This window comes from Capricornis sumatraensis, chromosome 3 (genome assembly GCF_032405125.1).
Source record: "Capricornis sumatraensis isolate serow.1 chromosome 3, serow.2, whole genome shotgun sequence".
Classification (NCBI taxonomy): Eukaryota; Metazoa; Chordata; class Mammalia; order Artiodactyla; family Bovidae; genus Capricornis; species Capricornis sumatraensis.
The window spans coordinates 1241386-1260834 of NC_091071.1; the positions used below are offsets into that span (position 1 = coordinate 1241386).

A 19449-nucleotide genomic window follows, 5' to 3' on the forward strand; every position below is an offset into this window, starting at 1 on the left:
GGCCTCCTGGGGCCAAACTTTCCTGCAGTCCTGACTAGCCTGCAGCTTTTGCCACTACGGTGTTTGCTTGAATTAATGAATGCGTTTTTACTTTTCTCTGAAAAAAAAAAAAAGAAAAACAGGAAATACTATGCTGCTACTAAGCTATCCTTCTAGCGCCCTGAGAGCTGTTGGGGTGCGGAGCCGTCGTCTGGGTCCCATTCTCCAGGGAGCAAGGGCGGAGCGCGGTCAGCTCACAGCCAGCAGGTCCTTCCTGGAATCTCTGCAGCCTGCATCTACTAACGGGTCTCTCAAGTCCCTTCCTCCTCCACAAACCTGGCAAAGCGCCGGAGGATCTGCACCGAATTTCCAGAGACTAAAACCATGAATTTGTGTCGCCAGAAGGAAAAGGGATGCGGAAGCAAAGAATGTGGTGCCGGAGGTAGGACACGGGGCAGTGAAAAGATGAAAAAAATTTCATAAGACCGGCCTGCAGACTACTTCGGGGATCTGGACTACCCTAAGACCCCATTTCTTACCCCAGCTATCCTTGGGTGCACTAAAAATGCTGCCTGCCGTATCAGTAAATAATGTTGCAGCCATCAGCCACTCATAATTACGAGCTCAGGGTGAAAACAGGTCAGTTGCTCAGTCATGTCTTACTGTGACCCCACAGGCTGTAGTCGGCCACCTTCCTCTGTCCACGGGATTCTCCAGGCAAGAATATTGGAGTGAGTAGCCATCCCCTTCTCCAGGGAATCTTCCCAACTCAGGGCCTGAACGTGGGTCTCCTGCATTGCAGGCAGATTCTTTACGGTCTGAGCCACCAGGGAAGCCCCAAAATGTAATGCCGGCTACCAAATCATCACACTCTGCAGCCGCTGCCACCCCACACCACCCCACCTCCAACCCCAACAGTGCGCCCTGGAGACTCAGGGTGAGAAAGCACAGGACACTGGGCCCAGGTAGCTGAGGTCGCATCAAAGAACACTTTCAGTGAGCCTGAGACTCCTGCATCTTTCCACACACAGGAAAGCACTGAATTCTTGGAGACATCTAGTTTTTTGTTTATTACCCAGAAACCTTTTGATGTTCCAAGTACCTAGTCTTTGTTCCAAAAATTCCTATATACTCCAGCTCCTCCTCTACCTCTTTGGGGCAGTCCCTCAGAGTTACCTGAGATACTGTGTCCAGGTGTAAGTCCCCAGTTTTATCTGCCAAATAAAAACAACTCCCAGCTTTTTAGGTTGCGCATTTGTTTTCAATAGGCAAGATTTAATCATCATAACAGTCAATATACTCAAGGGATGACCACTCCTCCAGAAAATGGTTTCAAAGAAATCAATTTTTTTTTAAGTATGGAAATCCTGGAAGAGAGTAAAAGGAAGGAGACAGCATGTGTCTGCTTACTTTGGTTATTACCTTTAAGTCTCTGGAGCCTGGCGTGTTATAGAAACATTCCCAGTTTCACACTGCCCGCCCCCCATCCATAATTCATAGCAAATGTCTTCCCTAAGGAGCTCTCACTGCTTGAAGTATTTCCGGATCATTCACCACAGAGATGGAAACAAATCCCCAGACTGCAGCTTCAGATCTTTCCACATTACACTGTATATCCAAAAGAACACCTGGAAACCTGGGGGTGGTTTTGCGGCGATGGTGGAAGCCAGTGCCTCTGTAACGTACTAACCGTGGTGAGAAAATTCTGTAAAGGTGTCTGTGTTTCTCGGCCTCAGTGTTCTTATGCATCCCAGTCTTCATCCTTTTGTCTCTTTCTCGCGGTAACTCCTCTTCACAAATCGTATTACAGCGATCGTGTTTTTTAATCACATATAGTCATATATCGTGAACAGTGACTAGAGTTTTGTCTTAAAAACAGGTCCCCCGTGTGCTCTGCATGCTGCATCCTAGATCCAGCTCGGACCTCCCCAGCCACGCTTCAGGACAGAGCTCAAGCTGCGTCTGCAGTGAAGAGCCGGAACAGCGGAACAGGGCTCAGGCCTTCACAGACTGGCAGGCTTCCCCCGGTACTGTGTGGCCAGGAGGTACACCTCTGACGACTCTCTCCTGCTGGCCTCGGGCTTTACAGTCCTTGTGTTCTGAAATTCCTCAGTCAGTCTCTTCCGTAACCGATGACTCTGACTTCCAGCCCAGGTTTTACAGAGGAAAGTCCCCCTGGGATGCAGGACCTCTGGAACCATGTCCAGAAGGGACAAGCACAAGCTAATGAGCCTGTCGTGGTCGAGGCTGCGGATCCCCGTGGCGTTGGGTGCCATGTCACTCAGGATCACATCTGCTCTCCCACCAGGAAGCAGCTCTTGGATTTTCCGGAAGGTTCTGGGGTCAGTCACATCAGCAGGGCACAGAAACGTTGCTCCTTCCAGGGGGAATATGTGGAGAAGATCTACCCCAAGCACAAAGCCAACAGGAGCCCTGGGGTCTAAGGAAGAAATGGTGAAGGTGCTCACTCGCTGACACGGCAAAAGCATCCCACAGAAAGTAAATGTAACAAAATAATAAAACAGAGGTAAAGGGGACTTTCTCTAGCGGTCCGATGAGTGAGTGCTTCAAATGTAGGGGGCAGATTCGATCCCTAGGTGGGGCATAAGATCCTGCGTGGCACAGACTAAAGGAAAAAAAAAAAAATATATATATATATATATATATATATACATATATGTAAAAGTCAGGACCGAGAAAAATAACTACTGTGCAAAAATGGGGACACAGGGTTTTCCTCCTAGAAAAACATGTGGCAGGCGGGGAGTGGTGGTCTTCCCTCTACATCTGAGGAAACTGAGGCTGGGAGAGGCAACCTGACTGTCCCAGGGGACAGGCAGACCTGGGGCCACACCCTGGCCTTGATACTCCAACCTCTGACTCCATTTCACTCTCCGAGCCATGCTATCCGTGAAAAGGGTTCTTAACTCTGAGGAGTCTTTTTGATAAACTGAAACAGAGAAGGACACATTATTATACAAAGTGCCTCCGGATTAAACCAACAAATCCATTCTGCAGTTTACTCCACTTTCCTTCAACGTAGAAACTATTAGAAACAAGCCAAGAAACAGGGAAAGTGGACAGATGCTACATAAGGTAAAAAAGTGATACTCGGCCCATGTCTGAGTGACACCAGCTGTGAAATAAAAAGATGTTAGTTTCACTTCATCTGAAAGGGGATTTCCTGCCCACGAGGCCGCTGCCCTGGCCTCCACCTCCCGAAGCCCCTCCCAGCGCCACTTACACACCAGGGTGGATCCACAAAGGAACCGTCACAGACTCAGAGCTCGCTCAGCTTAGTAAAGAGGCTGCCCTGCGGCTGAGGGGCAGGTATTTGATCTTTATCTAAAGATAAGAAGTCCAGCTGTTCTGCAGGGCACCTCATTTTTCAAAGGCGAAAACTCTGCTTTCAGCCCTGAGAGTGGGACAGCTCTCCTCCCACTTTACACACTTGTGCTTGGTCCTTTAACGTCCCATGTACTGTAGCCCCAGGAAGTGCCTTCTAAAAGCAAATGGCTTTGGTTGCATTTTTGCAACTTCTTTTGGGAGTAAAAGAACCCAGGCCATTTTATGTACACAGTCTCTGCTTCTCCCACCTCTTCCTACAGGTTAAACTTAGCTGTTTTCCTGCTTTTCCTGAAGAGCAATTAGGGGGACAGGAACCTCTAACATCAGTCGTTAGGAAGTCTGTGGATAGACTCAGTGGTGGGAAAGGGAACTGAAGTTTTTGACAGACTCCTTCACTTGAACAATAAACATTTACTGAGCTTGTAAGAAATGTTTTTAAACTGTTCTAAACCCCCTTGTATGAAAAGGCAAAATGATAGGATACCAAAAGAGGAACTCCCCAGGTCATTAGGTGCCCAATATGCTACTGGAGATCAGTGGAGAAATACCTCCAGAAAGAATGAAGGGATGGAGCCAAAGCAAAAACAATACCCAATTGTGGATGTGACTGGTGATAGAAACAAGATCCGATGCTGTAAAGAGCAATACTGCATAGGAACCTGGAATGTCAGGTCCATGAATCAAGGCAAATTGGAAGTGGTCAAACGAGATGGCAAGGGTGAACGTCGACATTCTAGGAATCAGCGAACTAAAATGGACTGGAATGGGTGACTTTAACTCAGATGACCATTGTATCTACTACTGCGGGCAGGAATCCCTCAGAAGAAATGGAGTAGCTATTATGGTCAACAGAAGAGTCTGAAATGCAGTACTTGGATGCAATCTCAAAAATGACAGAATGATCTCTGTTCGTCTCCAAGGCAAACCATTCAATATCACAGTTGTCCAAGTCTATGCCCCAACCAGTAACGCTGAAGAAGCTGAAGTTGAACGGTTCTATGAAGACCTACAAGACCTTTTAGAACTAACACCCGCAAAAAATGTCCTTTCATTATACGGGACTGGAATGCAAAAGTAGGAAGTCAAGAAACACCTGGAGTAACAGGCAAATTTGGCCTTGGAATGCGGAATAAAGTAGGACAAAGACTAATAGAGTTTTGCCAAGATAATGCACTGGTCATAGCAAACACCCTCTTCCAACAACACAAGAGAAGACTCTACACATGGACATCACCAGATGGTCAACACCGAAATCAGATTGATTATATTCTTTGCAGCCAAAGATGGAGAAGCTCTATACAGTCAACAAAAACAAGACCAGGAGCTGACTGTGGCTCAGATTATGAACTCCTTATTACCAAATTCAGACGCAAATTGAAGAAAATAGGGAAAACCACTAGACCATTCAGGTATGACCTCAATCAAATCCCTTATGATTATACAGTGGAAGTGAGAAATACATTTAAGGGCCTAGATCTGACAGAGTGCCTGATGAACTATGGAATGAGGTTTGTGACACTGTACAGGAGACAGGGATCAAGACCATCCCCATGAAAAAGAAATGCAAAAAAGCAAAATGGCTGTCTGGGGAGGCCTTATAAATAGCTATGAAAAGAAGAGAGGCAAAAAGCCAAGGAGAAAAGGAAAGACATAAGCATCTGAATGCAGAATTCCAAAGAATAGCAAGAAGAGATAAGAAAGCCTTCTTCAGCGATCAATGCAAAGAAATAGAGGAAAACAACAGAATGGGAAAGACTAGAGATCTCTTCAAGAAAATTAGAGATACCAAGGGAACATTTCATGCAAAGAAGGGCTCGATAAGGGACAGAAATGGTATGGACCTAACAGAAGCAGAAGATATTAAGAAGAGGTGGCAAGAATACACGGAAGGACTGTACAAAAAAGATCTTCACGACCCAGATAATCATGATGATGTGATCACTAATCTAGAGCCAGACATCCTGGAATGTGCAATCAAGTGGGCCTTAGAAAGCATCACTACAAACAAAGCTAGTGGAGGTGATGGAATTCCAGTTGAGCTGTTTCAAATCCTGAAAGATGATGCTGTGAAAGTGCTGCACTCAACATGCCAGCAAATTTGGAAAACTCAGCAGTGGCCACAGGACTGGAAAAGGTCAGTTTTCATTCCAATCCCAAAGAAAGGCAATGCCAGAGAATGCTCAAACTACTGCACAATTGCATTCATTTCACATGCTAGTAAAGTCATGCTCAAAATTCTCCAAGCCAGGCTTCAGCAATACGTGAACCGTGAACTTCCAGATGTTCAAGCTGGTTTTAGAAAAGGCAGAGGAACGAGAGATCAAATTGCCAACATCCACTGGATCATGGAAAAAGGAAGAGAGTTCCAGGAAAACATCTATTTCTGCTTTATTGACTATGCCAAAGCCTTTGACTGTGTGGATCACAATAAACTGTGGAAAATTCTGAAAGAGATGGGAATACCAGACCACCTAACCTGCCTCTTGAGAAATCTGTATGCAGGTCAGAAAGCAAGTTAGAATTGGACATGGAACAACAGACTGGTTCCAAATAGAAAAAGGAGTACGTCAAGGCAGTATATTGTCACCCTGCTTATTTCACTTATATGCAGAGTACATCATGAGAAACACTGGACTGGAAGAAACACAAGCTGGAATCAAGATTGCTGGCGAAATATCAATAACCTCAGATATGCAGATGACACCACCTTTATGACAGAAAGTGAAGAGGAACTAAAAAGCCTCTTGATGAAAGTGAAAGAGAACGAAAAAGTTGGCTTAAAGATCAACATTCAGAAAAGGAAGATCATGGCATCTGGTCCCATCACTTCATGGGAAATAGATGGGGAAACAGTGTCAGACTTTATTTTGGGGGCTCCAAAATCACTGCAGATGGTGATTGCAGCCATGAAATTAAAAGACGCTTAGTTCTTGGAAGAAAAGTTATGAGCAACCTAGACAGTATATTCAAAAGCAGAGACATTACTTTGCCGACTAAGGTCCGTCTAGTCAAGGCTTTGGTTTTTCCTGTGGTCATGTATGGATGTGAGAGTTGGACTGTGAAGAAGGCTGAGCACCGAACAATTGATGCTTTTGAACTGTGGTGTTGGAGAAGACTCTTGAGAGTCCCTAGGACTGCAAGGAGATCCAACCAGTCCATCCTGAAGGAGATCAGTACTGGGATATCTTTGGAAGGAATGATGCTAAAGCTGAAGCTCCAGTTCTTTGGCCACCTCATGAGAAGAGCTGACTCATTGGAAAAGACTCTGATGCTGGGAGGGATTGGGGGCAGGAGGAGAAGGGGACGACAGAGGATGAGATGGCTGGATGGCATCACGGACTCAATGGACGTGAGTCTGAGTGAACCCCAGGAGATGGTGATGGACAGGGAGGCCTGGCGTGCTGCGATTCATGGGGTCACAAAGAGTCGGACACGACTGAGCGACCGGACTGAACTGAACTGAAACCTCCTTGAGGCATCCTACCCAGATTAAAGAGACTGATGACAAAACCCAGGGGGTGGCATGCCTGGTTCAGCAGGTCACTAAAACTCCTGTAGATCTCAATTTTCTCATCAGGAAGATGGGCACACACACCCATTCTAAGGTATATGGGAGAGATCTCTGTGACCTGCCAATACAGGTGGTCCCCTCAGAAGTTACAGTAGGAATGCAAGTGGTAAGGATTGTTACCTTAGCACCGCTCACCTACAAAATACTCAAAAGCAATCTTCATGCCCATGATGAGGAAACTGGCTAAATACCAACAGTATAACCATTATCTGGGATAGTATGCAGCTGTTTAAATGGATGGCGTCATTTTCTACTTTGTATGGGTAGTCGGTTGATCTATCAGTCAGAGGCAACTTTTTTATATATATGATCTTAGTTAAAACCCCCAAATATTATAAGAGATAAGCACTAAGTCTCTCAAGTTGGGCCAAAGTGGAGCGTCCAGAGCCACGAGGGCTGCCTGGGCAGCCCCAGGAGCAACTCCAGGAAACCCCAGGTTGATTCCGTTGTCCTGCCAAGGGAGTATGTCAAGGGAGGAAATCGCAGAGCGATTTCTTTGCTGAGGAAAGAAACCTGACTTACAGACGGCCGTCTGAGCTCATTGCTGAGGCCACGCATCAGCAGCAGAGGCCCAGGACACCCACCACGTCTGCCTACACGCTTCTGTGCTGTGGTCGCAGGTGACCTTCACCTTCCTTCCCCCTTCCTACCTCCCTCTTTCATTCTGAAAATGCCAGTGTTTGGTTCGTGTCATTCCTACTAAACCAGCACGCAGAAGCACGTGCTTTCTCAAAGCAGCCTGGCTGCCCTGTGTGCCCTGAAGAGGGCGGCCGGCCTGCGTCTCAACCACAGTGCTCGGAAGGCCCCACCTGTGCCCGCAGCATTGACTCTCTGCACGGCCACCTGGCTCCACGCGCCAGGAGCAGCCCCACAGTCTAACACCCGGAGGCCGGGCCGTAGGATCTGGTGCCTCTCGTTCATTTCCAGGAGCTTGAAGGCGCTTCGACATCGGTAACTTTCCACCTTCGCAGCTTTCACAAACGGGTCCCTCAAATGCCGCATCAGCCACAGGTGCTCAGCGCCAGTCCGGCTCTTGCAGCGACTCCCAGCGGTGTGGAACCTTTGACACTGAAGGGAAGCCCACACCAGTTTCAAGGACCTGGTGAGGAAAAGGGAGCAAGCAGGTTGGCACCACATAGGCCAGTGGGGCCCCAGGCTCAACCCGCACATTTTTAGAGCTGGGTCACTACGGCCCAAGTGGGAGAGGCGACTTGACAAGGCTACCGCCACAAAGGTGTTGGGCCGAACCACATCCCCTGAGTCTGCAGGTGTGCTCAGTCATCCGACTCCAAGACCCCGTGGACTGCAGCCCGCCAGGCTCCTCTGTCCACGGAATTCTCCAGGCAGGAATACTGGAGTGGGTTGCCATTTCCTTCTCCAGGGCCTCTTCCCAACCCAGAGATCCAACCCTGTCTCATATCTCCAGCATTCGCAGGTAGACTCTGTACCACTAGCAGCACATAGGAAGCCCAAAGTCTACATGGTAAACTCCTAACCCCCAGTACCTCAAGATGTGACTGGTCTTTAATGAGGTAATTAAGGTAAAGTCCTGTGTGTGTGTGCTAAGACACCTTAGTCGTGTCTTAACTCTCTGCAGCCCTATGGACTGTAGTCTGTCAGGCTCCTCTGTCCATGGGAATCTCCAGACAGGAGTCCTGGAGTGTGTTGCCATTTCCTTCTCCAGGGGATCTTCCCAACCCAGGGATTGGACTCTCATTTCTTATGCCTCCTGCACTGGCAGGCAGGTTCTTTAACCACTACCTTAAAGGGTAAATGGGTGGGCTCTATCCAATACTGGTGTCCTTATAAGAAGCAATCAAGACGCAGACACACACAGGACAAAGACCACGGGAAGACACAGAGAGAAGACGGCCGTCTGTAAGTCAAGGCGAGGCTTCAGGGACTATTCCTGCTGACACCCTGATTTCCATTTTCCAGACTGCAGACACTGAGCCAGTAAATCTCTGCTCTCTCAGCCACCCATCCTGGGGTGCTTGGTTACAGCAGCCTGAGCAAACTAATCCAGCAGGCCTCTCCTCTGTGGTCAGAGATGCTTTTCTCTCCTGAAGTTTTCTTCAGAAGACAATCTCAGAGAGTAATGATAGTCGCTTTGTGTCAACCAAAGTTTTCCCAATACTGGTTGAAAATACTGGTAACTTTCATGAAAGGAACATTCCTTCTCACAGGATACAAATTTTCATTGGGCTTTAAGAAATTTAAACACACACACACACTCTCGCAGACAGGTCCTTTGCCACACAGACACACAGACTCTCTCTCTCTCTCTCTCTCTCTCTCTCTCGCGCGCGCGGACAGGTCCTTTGCCTAACTTACCTCCACCGCTTTGGCAGGCAGCACAGGGTCTGACCAACCTGTCACATTTCTTGATAAAATTGAACTTACCCTGTGTATTAACTTAGAAGGGCAATTTTCAAGCCTCTTTAGAAAGTGGGGCTTTTATCGACTGCCATGGGTTATCTATGGGTTATCTCTTTAACTCTCAGAACAACCCTACAAAGTATCTACATTCTTTTCTTCTGACAAAAAGAAAACAAAAAACTATTATTAGTCCCATGGCTCCCAGGCAAAAACATGTTGACAAAGATCTGGAGACAATACTCTTGAACTGCTGCCTTCAAAAGGCGAAAGGCGTCTCTAGGAAGAGGGCGCAGCGGTCCTGGGCGCCGAGGACTGCAGCGGGCAGCGGACCCGGGTCCAGCCGAGGTGGGCAGCTGACCGCCAGCGCCCGCACGACCAGGGGCCAGCCACACGGGGCTCTGGCTTCCGAGACACAGGCTTCAGGCCCGCGGGGCTCTGCGGGCGACACGCACCTCCAGCAGCAGCGCGCCCCCTCTCCCTGACGGCCTCTGCAGCCCTCCGCCCGCCGTCGCTCCTCGGGGCCTCGGCCGGTCCGCTCTCGGCAGGCCTCCTCTCGTCACGTCGCGGGGGCTGCCCGTCCCCTTTCCGGGCCAGGACCAGCCCCTTTTCGGACCCGAAAAACGGGGCCGCCGTCTGGCCACTCCGCCTCCCGCACACCTCAGTAGGTGCTCCATGAATCCCCACTGAGCGCCAGCCGCCGCGCGCACCGCCCTCCCACCTCAGCCGCCTCCCCGCTCACCGCGCCATGGACACGGACCCGCTCCGCCAGCCGCCACCGGAAGCACCGGCCTCACTTCCGGCCCGAGGCCACGCCCCCGGAAGCGGCGCGTGGGCTCGAAAGGCGCGCGCAGGGCCGGGGCCTGGGGGAGTCCGGGGGCGAGGTCACAGGTGAGCAGGGGATGCGGCCGCCCGAGATGGGCCTGGGTCCCGCCGAAAGGCAGCTGGCGGCCGTTCACGGACGGCCAGATACGGGAGCCCGAGCCTGGCACCCGACGGGTGTAGTCTCTTTAAACCCTAGTCACGGGCCGCAGTGGACCGGTGATCCCGTTCAGAGGCCACTCTGCTGAGAAAGGGGGCCGCCCGGCCCCTGACGTCAGGTGGGCTCTCTGCGGACCCGCCTGACCGTAGTGCCAAGAGCTGTGGCCAACTGTACTTCAACAGCAGGCGGACCCAGGGTTCGGTACTGGCTCTGGTGTTTGACTTTCTGTCAGACTTCGCTTTTCTGAGCGTCTGTCTGCTTGGCCGAAAGCGGAGAAGCCAAGTCTCAGCTCACAGGGTCGTTGGGTTTGTTAACTGGAATACGTTTTGGAAAGTATATGATCGGTGCCTAATAACTGACAGCAGAGATTCCTAATTAATTTAGGAAGTCAGGGCTTTGCGCCTTTACAGGTCAGCAACATCACAAAGTCCGCATGTTAAAGAGAGGTTGGACCCAGAGACCCACTTATGCAGGAGCTGCTGGCCAGCACAGGGACCCAGGCCTCGGTCCCTATTCTCGGACACCGTGACCTCCCTGGAGCATCCTTGGTCCTGAATCCTGCATCTCATTCCGTGTGGGCCCCAGACCGGGATGAGGATGGATGGACAGGGAGCACGGTCCTGGGCATCCATCATGTCTCCAGCAGTGACCAGACGTTCCCTGCAGGGCCTTCACACACACACGTTCGGGCAGGAGTGGTGTTACAGGCCGAGCACCAGGTCCCGGAGCAGCAATGTTTGTGAGCAGAATGTGAACACCTGTCCCAGCAGGAGAGCTGGCCAGGCCTCGCTGGGGGCTCTCCAGTGTCAGAGCCGTACATTTCCTGGGAATCTGGGGGTGTGCTACTGCAGAGAGGCAGAAACTGGAACCCAGTAGCCAGAAGGCCCCATAATGAAAAGGCCAAGAGCAAAAGCCAGACGCAAGAACCGTTGGGTAAAAGCATGGTTCATTTCATGCCAGGTGGGCTCAGAGGTGGACACAGGAGCAAGAACAGCCCTGCGCTAAGGAGAGAGGCAGGGACAACCTGGCCATTGCCTGACCTGCATCGGCCCAGCAAGCAAAGGGCCCAGGGCTGCCGCCGCTGGGCCGTGGGCCAGGTCTCCATCTAACCCAGAAAACCTGCCACGTCAGGCAGGGCCTCTCCCTGCTCTCCAGCGTGCGTTTCCAGTCCACCCGGCCCCTGGCCCCCAAAATGCTCAAGCTTCCACCCACACCCTGTCCACACCCAAATCAAGCTGACCCAGCCCCTTGCCTTCCTCACAGAACCCAAGGGCACCATGTGCGCCTCAAGGCTCTACACGTTGGTCCTGGTGCTGCAGCCTCAGCGAGTCCTCCTGGGCATGAAGAAACGCGGCTTCGGGGCCGGCCGGTGGAACGGCTTCGGGGGCAAAGTTCAAGAAGGAGAGACCGTCGAGGACGGGGCCAAGAGGTGAGGGGAGGGGCAGGCCTGACTGCAGAGCCAGCTTGCGCAGGGGGCAAGGATTCAAGTTGTAGAGCCAGACCTCTGACCACTCAGAGCCACGTGCCCTGGAGCACAGGCTGAATCCGGGAGCCTCAATTTCTGCATCTGCACGGTGGGGATAATAACAGTATATGCTACCTCTTAGCTTCCCTGGCGCTCAGTCAGCAGAGAAGCTGCCTACAATGCAGGAGACCTGAATTCCATCCCTGGGTCGGGAAGATCCCCTGGAGAAGGAAATGGCAACCCACTCCAGTATTCTTGCCTGGAGAATCCCACGGACAGAAGAGCCTGGCGGGCCAAAGCTCATGGGGTCACAAGAGTCATACACAACTTGGCAACTAAACCACCACCACAACTACCTCTTAGGATTGTTGTGAGGATTTAGCGAGAAAATAAACGTAAGGACTGAACAGGGCCTGGCACATGGTCCGGGCTGGGTACACCTTGGCTTGTTGCCGTGCGGTGGTGGTTTGGGTGGAAAAGTCATGGCTTCCTCTTTCTAGCCAAGGGGTTGGCCAGTCACTCAGCTTCTTCATTGGTTCAGGGGAGCTGATGACAAGCGTATCTGGGGTCTTTCACTCACAGTCTCTTCCTCGACACCAGCTACATTCACGTGGGAAAGACCTGAACCCCAGAGACACAGCAGTGCCGGAGATCACACAGCCCTCCAGACTTTAGCCTCTTTGTCTTCTTGCCCCTCAGGCTCGTGGGGATAACCCTGTGTCCACTGTGTCCACACTGTCTGGCCCAACTCCCCCTTCCCATCCCTGCGCCCTGCGTCAGGACACCTCTGACAAAGGACTGTGGAGCCCCTGCAGGTGGGAGGCAGGACAGGTGGCACGTTCCCATGCCCGAGCACAGGCTGAGACCGGCCCCACGAGGCCACACCGCCATGCGCCCAACTCTGCTGCCAGCCCCCGGCCCCTAGGGCGGCTCTGGCTTCTTTCCTTGCACACGCGTGTAGCTGCTCCTCAGGCCCCGTTCCCTGGCTGCCCTGCTCTGACGAGCAAGGTCTTGGCAGCCTTGGCGTCTGGTGCTCTGCCCTTCGGGGTCCCGGGGTGGGCACCACTTCAGGGTTAACGTGTGCTCCTCACTCACCTGCAGACTCAGGTGGCCTGTGGGGCTGGCTCTGTCTTGTGTGCAGGACACACTTGGGGACTACCTGAGCCCCAAGGAAGATGCATTCTCCCCCTGGGGGAGGGTTGCTGGCACTTGGGGACCGGCGGCGCCTCGCAGCCAGGTTCGGGCTCTGGGTGTGGAGCAGGCCCGCCGGCCTGGCCAGTGTTCCCACAGCTGGTGACTAGCAGAGTGTGGTGCTGAGACCTCCCGCAGGCCAGGCCGGAGGAGGAACAGCTGGCGGGCCCCCAGGCTCCGCAGCAGGCTCCGGACGGCAGGGTCCTGCCCCAGCGCCCCGCTCCCACCGGGAGTTTAACGCGTCACTCGTCCTGTTCCCTGCCTGCCGTCTGGGGAGCATCCCAGAGATGCGATCAGACACGTTAGCAGAGCTGGAACAGTGTCATCTCTGGCCGCCTGATTATCCAGGCCTGAAACGGAGCCTTGGCTCTGACACCGAGGAGATGACTGATAGCCCGCCACGGACTCAGGGAAGATGAACCCAAATGAGTTGAAACAGTGAATCAGTCAGTGACATTTTTAAAAATGAGCTCCGCCAGCCTGCTGCTGGAGGTGGGGAGGCCCCACGGAGTGCTTCTATTACGTCTAATTGGGGAGCCATTTGCACCCCACTAGCAAAAACACTCATTTTTTAGGTAGTGTCTAATTTTGATTGATCATCGCAGTGAATAGCTTCCAGCTCTCGAGACGTCACTCGGCCGCACTGAACGGCAGCAGGTGGACCCAGTTCCTCTCCCGGCCTCACAGGGAGGTTAGGGCAGAGTCGGCTCAGGAAGGCGACCGTTTAACCCAGTGCGTCTTTAATGGACACAGCGGTTTCCCTGACTCCTAGTCATGGGCACAGGAAGTTAATTATGCACTGTGTTCCTAACAGAACTCCGAGATCAGAGCTTAAACAGACCTTTTTTTAACCTACAGCTCTAAAAGGTCAGACATAATTAGAACGGTTTTACAGCCACAGAAATAAATTCAGAGCAGTGGGGAAGTGAGAGTCGCTCACAGGAGACACAGGTGCTGAGCTTCACGGCTGCAGGGCTTGTGAGCCCCCAGAGCCCACAGCAGACCCTCCAAAAAGCGCTGTCCCGGATGCCGAGAAGAAGGCTTGGGGAGGGCTGGCGGCAGAGGGCGTGCCTGAGGGTGCTCTCAGGAAGGTTTCGCGATGCACCGGTGGGGTGTTTATCCTCTGATGCACAGCGGCGGAGACGCTGGCTGAGTTCCTGCAGGTGCAGGACGTTGCTCAGCGTCGTGAGCAGCACCGGTCCCAGGCTCGGTGCTGTGTCTGCAGTTTGCCAAGGGGTGCACGAAGGAGAAAGGCCCGAAGGGAAGACTCCATGGCCACAGGGGTTCTTGCTGGGGGACCAGGCCGTGTGTGTTTGCTAAACTGCCTACAGCGCGTACACGGCCTAGGGGAGTGTGAAACAGGCACTCGTGTTTAGGGGGCACCCTTGTCTCCTCTCGTGAATCAGCTGGCTTGTGAGCTCAGGTGTGGCGATGCCCCCTGGCCCTTCCCCCCAGCACAGGTGGGGGGCAGGGAGAGAAAAGGGTCCTGAGGACAACACAGCGAGGACGGCCCAAAGCCCATCCCCTGTGATCAAGTTCAGAGGAGCCACGAGAGCCGGCTGGTCTCAGCGGGAGGGCAGGGGTGTCTCCTCGGCGAAAAGAGGTAAAACCACCCCTCCTCTGGGAAGGAGGCGAGAGGAACGTGCGGCCTGACGCGGAGCTCCAAGCAGGGCGGGCCAGAGCGGGACCCTTTGGGCAGGCAGGCTTCGGCTCAGGGCCCGCCGGCTGCATGGGGAGCCGAGCGGGCCGGTGGGGGCTCCCAGCTCTAGTGCGGGCCCCCTCACCCCGTGGAACCACCGAGCGGCCACGCGGGGCCAGGCTGGGGCTGCCACTAGGCGCGCCCGGGTGCTCAGCTGGGGGCGGGGGTCACGTCTGGGCGCCCCAAAACAGCAGCCCCAAACCCGACCCCTTGGCCACACACGTGCAGTCCACTCCTCCGTCCACCCAGCTCCATTCTCTGATTCCACGTGGACACAGGCACCTTACCTGTCACTTCCTGTCCGCCCGTCTGTCCGCAGAGAGCTGCAGGAAGAGAGCGGTCTGACGGTGGGCGCACTGCACAAGGTGGGCCAGATCACGTTCGAGTTTGTGGGTGACCCCGAGCTGATGGACGTGCACGTCTTCTGCACAGACAGTGTCCAGGGCACGCCCGTGGAGAGCGACGGTGAGTGTCCAGGCTGGGAGAGGCAGGCAGTGAAGGGCCGGCTTGGGCGGCCCCCGGCCCCTCCCCTCCCAAGGGCAGGCGCGGAAATACACCAGGGCCTGAGCCTCCCTCCTCTCCTGTAAAATAAGGAGTCCAGTCGCCTGGATGAAATAACAAAGGATGCCAGTCTCCTCGCGCACAGTAGCTCAGTGAACCCCTCGCAGAGAGTCAGGCTGAGGACCGGGCGAGCGTCGGTGATTCTGCCTCTTGGTCCCCTGCAGAGATGCGCCCGCAGTGGTTCCGGCTGGACCAGATCCCCTTCGGGGACATGTGGCCAGACGACAGCTACTGGTTCCCGCTGCTGCTTCAGAGGAAGAAGTTCCGCGGCTACTTCAGGTTCCAGGGGCAGGACACCATCCTGGACTACACACTCCGCGAGGTGGACGCCATCTAGGGCAGAGCCGGCTTGCCCCTCGGACCCCGAGAGCCCTGCCTGGCCGCGCCCTGGCCTCAGCCCCCTGCCCAAGGCCTCAGGCCCCCCGCCCCTGGGGCCTCATCTGGAGCCTGACTGAACGGAAGAGCAAATGAGGCTTTCTCAACATGTCCCCTCAGGCCTCCCCGTGACCTGCCCAGCCTGTCCTTGGGAAGCCGCCAGACGTGCCGGGCTGTGACCCGCATCACCGGACAAGGATGGGCAGAGACACGGGCCCAAAGGCGAGGGGCTGGCCGACACGGGAGGCCGCGTGGATGTGTGCGGGGTCCCGGGGTGCGCCAGGGGCCATCTCCTCCCCTCCCCCCCAGGTAAGGGGAAACAGCGGCGGTCAGTGCCCAGGGCTCACACCTCGTCTCATCTGCCATCAGCTGGCCGCCCTCCCGCCCCCAACACAGGCTGCTCCCGTTCTGGCTTCAGACCCCTGGGGGGCACGGGAGGTCATCCACCTATCACACACAGACTCACGACCTGACACAGCTTTTATAAATACGTTTAATGATAGCTGTTCCCGTAAGTTCACTGATAAAAATCTCAGAATGTAACTCATTTGTAAACAATTCCAGTTAATTGGATGGGGCGGTCATTGATTCCTGCAGCCTCGTAAAGTGCTTTATACATAAACCAACTCGCAGAAAGCAAAAGAGAAGGCCTCAGGTGCAGGGCCGCCCTGAGTTCCGGCAGCCGCGCCCGGCCTGCGCCCCCACAGCCCGCACCCTGGCCCCGTCTCTGTCCCCCTTCCGCGGCTTCGCCCAGCGACTAGGCCGTGGCTGAGTTACACCGAGCCCACCGGACACAGGCTGCAGGGACGTGGCCTGAAGGCACAGCCCGCGGCGGCCGGGGAGGGCTGTGGGGCTCCCGCCGAGCCCACAGAGCCGGCGTCCTTTCGCAGGAGTGGCCAGGTCTCCCCAGGGGCGAGGGAAGCCTGGGCACCAGGAAGGATGCAGAGGGTGTGGGGACCCCGAGCTGGGAGCAGCCTCTCCCGCAGCAACACTGACCAGAAAGCCTGCATTCAGCAGCAGCCCTGGGGAGGGGCGGGGGCTCCAGAGAGAAGGCGCCTCCGTGCCCAGCTGCTGGCAGGGGGACACAGCCTGCCCCCCTCACCCCCCAACCTCCCGACGCCGCCTCTCCTGCGGTCAGGAGGACGCGGGCTAGAAAGCACCCCCAACCCCACCCCCGCAGCCCCTAAAGAAGTGTGTGCTCCTGGTGTCCACGTGGGGGCCAGTCCTCCAGGAGGGGTCACCCCGGAACAGCATCTCGAGTCTTTGCTGCCAGAACTCGCCCTGGTGCCCCCTGTGGGGAGTCCCTCCCCCCAACCTGTGCCGCTGGCCCAGGGCCTTGGGGCCCTCAGCTCCCACCGTGGGCCCTGGGGTGGGGCCTCCATCATGGGGCAGGGACGGCAGAGGCCTGTGGTCACGCTCCATGACTCCAGTGGACACGGCGCCTGGGGGCCGGCCCGCGGGGCAGCACAGAGCCTCTCAGGGTGGTGGGCGCCTGTTTCCACAGAAATCAAAACGCAGACGACAGCCCAGAGGAACAAATGGCAGGGACGGCCCCTCCTCGTCCGCCGGGGACTGGCCAGTCCAGCCCGGGAAGGCACACGTGTCCACTGTGGGGGGCTCAGGCCAGGGGTGCAGTCGCCTGCCCGCACCCCCGAGGGTGCTCTGGGGGCACTGGCAGGACCCACGTGTGGCGGGCCCAGGCCAAGGTAGGACACAGCGTGTCCTGGACCAGACGTGTGTCAGCTCGTCAGGGACGCCTGCCTGTCCCCGAGCCTCCGGGCCCTGCATGCGGACTTCAGACGGAGGGCAGCCCCCAAACCAGGCATGTGTTCCTGGGAGACCCTCAGGAGCCCTCCCCTGCAGTCACCCTGCTCCAAGCCCCCTCCGAACAGAGAGCCGTGAGGGGTGGGGGGCAGGCGGGTTCCAGAGCAGAAACACCCTGCCCCAGGCGGACACAACCCCGCTGGTCTCAGACACCCGGCCGGAGCGAGCGGGAGGGAGGCTGGAAGGGGAGCCCGTTGCTCTGAAGACGAGAGGTCAGCAGACACGCCCGCACCTCACTGCGAGGCCAGCCTCGGCCCGCCTGAGAAGGGACGGCAGCCATCTGAACCTGGACAGACCCACGGCGGGGGCACCAGCTCCCGGGCCTCCGGACACCGCGGTCCTTCTGTCTCCCCAGCCCCAGCCCGGCGGGCGCACACATGCGGGCATGGAGGCAGGCACACGCAGGCCAGGGCCGCCAGGCTGCCCCTCAGGGAACGTGGGGGAAGCCACTCCAGGGACTGACACGCTCCCAGCACCAGGCTGACGCCACAGCACGGCCAGGATGGGCAGGGCAGCCCGCGCAGCCCCAGCCTTGCTGCCCGAGAGGGAGGGGAGCCACGGCTACCTGGACCCTCGGCCCCTCCACAGGGGGCTGCAGCCCGACACGCGAGCCCTCGGGGTGGGGGCGGGCGCCAACCGAGGGAATCAAACAGGGACACACCGTTGGAAAAGAGGCTTTAGTGAGCGCGCCGAGCTGCCTCCGAGCCCTCCAGCACTAGTGAGCAGACGGGCCGTCCTGGGGGGGCCTCGGGGGGGCCGGGGCGCCGTGTGGTCCCACGAAGAGGCAGCGGAGCTTGGGCTGCAGGTCATTCCACACCTTGCTCATCTGCGGGAGGAGAGGGGCGGGCCAGCTGGGGGGTGGCCGGGGGGACACGCACCACAGACAGCCGCGCCCACGGGCCCCGAGCGGCCGGAGGGCGGGCAGTGGGCTTCCCACCCCTCCCTGCAGCTCCCCCCACAGGGGCCACGGGGGCTGCTTCCTCTGCCCCTGCGCATGGACAGACGCCTACAGGACGCCCTGTAAGGGACTTGAAGAAATCTTAGCGCTGGACCGCTCCCTCTCACAGCTCTGCAGCGAGGCCAGAACAGCGCCCACCAAAGGAATGCAGAAACAAAGCAAGACCGGGCGGCCACACCGTGGCTCCCAGGCCCTGCAGCGGCCTGCAGGGGCAGGGCCGTGGGCGCGGGCAAGAGGGGAGCCGTGCGGCGAGGGGGCTCTGAGACAGGCACTGTGGCACAGCGGCTCAGGGGCTGCTGAGCGCAGGGCGAGGGGGCTCTGAGGCGGGCACTGGGCAGAGCGGCTCACGGGCTGCTCAGAGAGAGCAGGGCGGCCTGGGGCACGTGCGGTGTGGCCAGTCCCCGAGTTTGGAGACGGGGGCTGAGTCACCCCCGGAGGAGAAACGCAGGGCCGCGTCAGGCGACCTGCCCACCTTCTGCCCATCGCCCTGCGGTCCCCCAGCCGCCCGGACCCGCCTGTGAGGTCTAACCACCATGCAGCCCCGCCCCCGCCCGAGCGTCCTGCTGCTGCCTCAGCCGCCCGTGCAGTTCCCTAACTGTGCCCGAGGGTGCCCCGGGCACCCCAGCGAACTCCAGGGCCACCAGGAACTATGGGAAATGGGCAAAGGAAGCTCCACGCCGGTCACAGGGCACGCGGACCACCGCCGTGAGCCCGTCTGGAGCCAAGAGCTGACGACCGGGACGGGTGGGAAGGGACTTTGGCCTCCGGCCGCTGTGAGCACCGTAGTGCTGAGAAGCCGAGAAGCTGCTTCAGACAGCACGGGCCAGGCTACCTCAGGCTGCGGGGTCCCCTGGTGGCATGGACCCCCGGCCCCGGGCAGGAAGCTGGCGGGGCCCCTCCCGCCCCTCACAGCGACACCCCACCTCTCTGCTCTCGTCCTGGGTTCTGTGCACTCCGCCTCTGACCTTCCCTGGAGCTCCTCCTGAGGCCGGGGACCCCTTCCTCTGCGCCCTGCGTGCCCCGCCCCGCGCCCCGTCCCTGCAATCGCGAGGACGGCCTCACGGGTCTCCCTGGCTACCAGGAAACCGGAGAGTCGGGCAAGAGCCGTGTCAAGTCCCGG

General features: G+C 56.3%; 3 protein-coding genes across 5 annotated transcripts in view; 1 reads left to right on the top strand and 2 right to left on the bottom strand.

Annotated features, from left to right (window-relative positions):
* Positions 1–1260: 1260 nt before the first annotated feature.
* MRM2 (mitochondrial rRNA methyltransferase 2) lies at positions 1261–10048 on the bottom strand. The gene is made up of 3 exons (XM_068968914.1): positions 10017–10048; positions 7708–7997; positions 1261–2419 (listed from the first exon to the last, which is right to left on the bottom strand). Exons 1-3 carry the CDS (start codon positions 10022–10024, stop codon positions 1983–1985), a joined length of 735 nt encoding a protein of 244 aa, XP_068825015.1. The 5' UTR covers positions 10025–10048; the 3' UTR covers positions 1261–1982.
* A 54-nt stretch (positions 10049–10102) lies between these two features.
* NUDT1 (nudix hydrolase 1) lies at positions 10103–16022 on the top strand. Its single transcript, XM_068968784.1, has 4 exons — positions 10103–10165; positions 11520–11685; positions 14931–15076; positions 15337–16022. The coding sequence occupies exons 2-4, from the start codon at positions 11534–11536 to the stop codon at positions 15507–15509; spliced, it is 471 nt and encodes a 156-aa protein (XP_068824885.1). The 5' UTR covers positions 10103–10165; positions 11520–11533; the 3' UTR covers positions 15510–16022.
* A 1808-nt stretch (positions 16023–17830) lies between these two features.
* Positions 17831–19449, bottom strand: part of SNX8 (sorting nexin 8) — a 37594-nt gene continuing 35975 nt past the window's right edge. For all 3 annotated transcript variants that reach the window (XM_068968026.1, XM_068968025.1, XM_068968024.1), the window contains exon 11: positions 17831–18197. In XM_068968026.1, coding sequence (XP_068824127.1) covers positions 18087–18197 — 111 coding nt within the window. In that variant the 3' untranslated portion in view covers positions 17831–18086. The remainder of the gene's footprint in view (positions 18198–19449) is intronic.

Excerpts from the sequence above, each read along its gene's own strand:
- MRM2 (XM_068968914.1), bottom strand. Across the intron at positions 2,420-7,707 it reads AGTCAATGCTGCGGGCACAG|ACCCCAGGGCTCCTGTTGGC; the intron begins GTGGGGCCTTCC and ends TTTCTTCCTTAG.
- NUDT1 (XM_068968784.1), top strand. The coding sequence starts at position 11,534 with ATGTGCGCCTCAAGGCTCTACACGTTGGTCCTGGTGCTGCAGCCTCAG. Across the intron at positions 11,686-14,930 it reads GTCGAGGACGGGGCCAAGAG|AGAGCTGCAGGAAGAGAGCG; the intron begins GTGAGGGGAGGG and ends GTCTGTCCGCAG. Across the intron at positions 15,077-15,336 it reads CACGCCCGTGGAGAGCGACG|AGATGCGCCCGCAGTGGTTC; the intron begins GTGAGTGTCCAG and ends GGTCCCCTGCAG.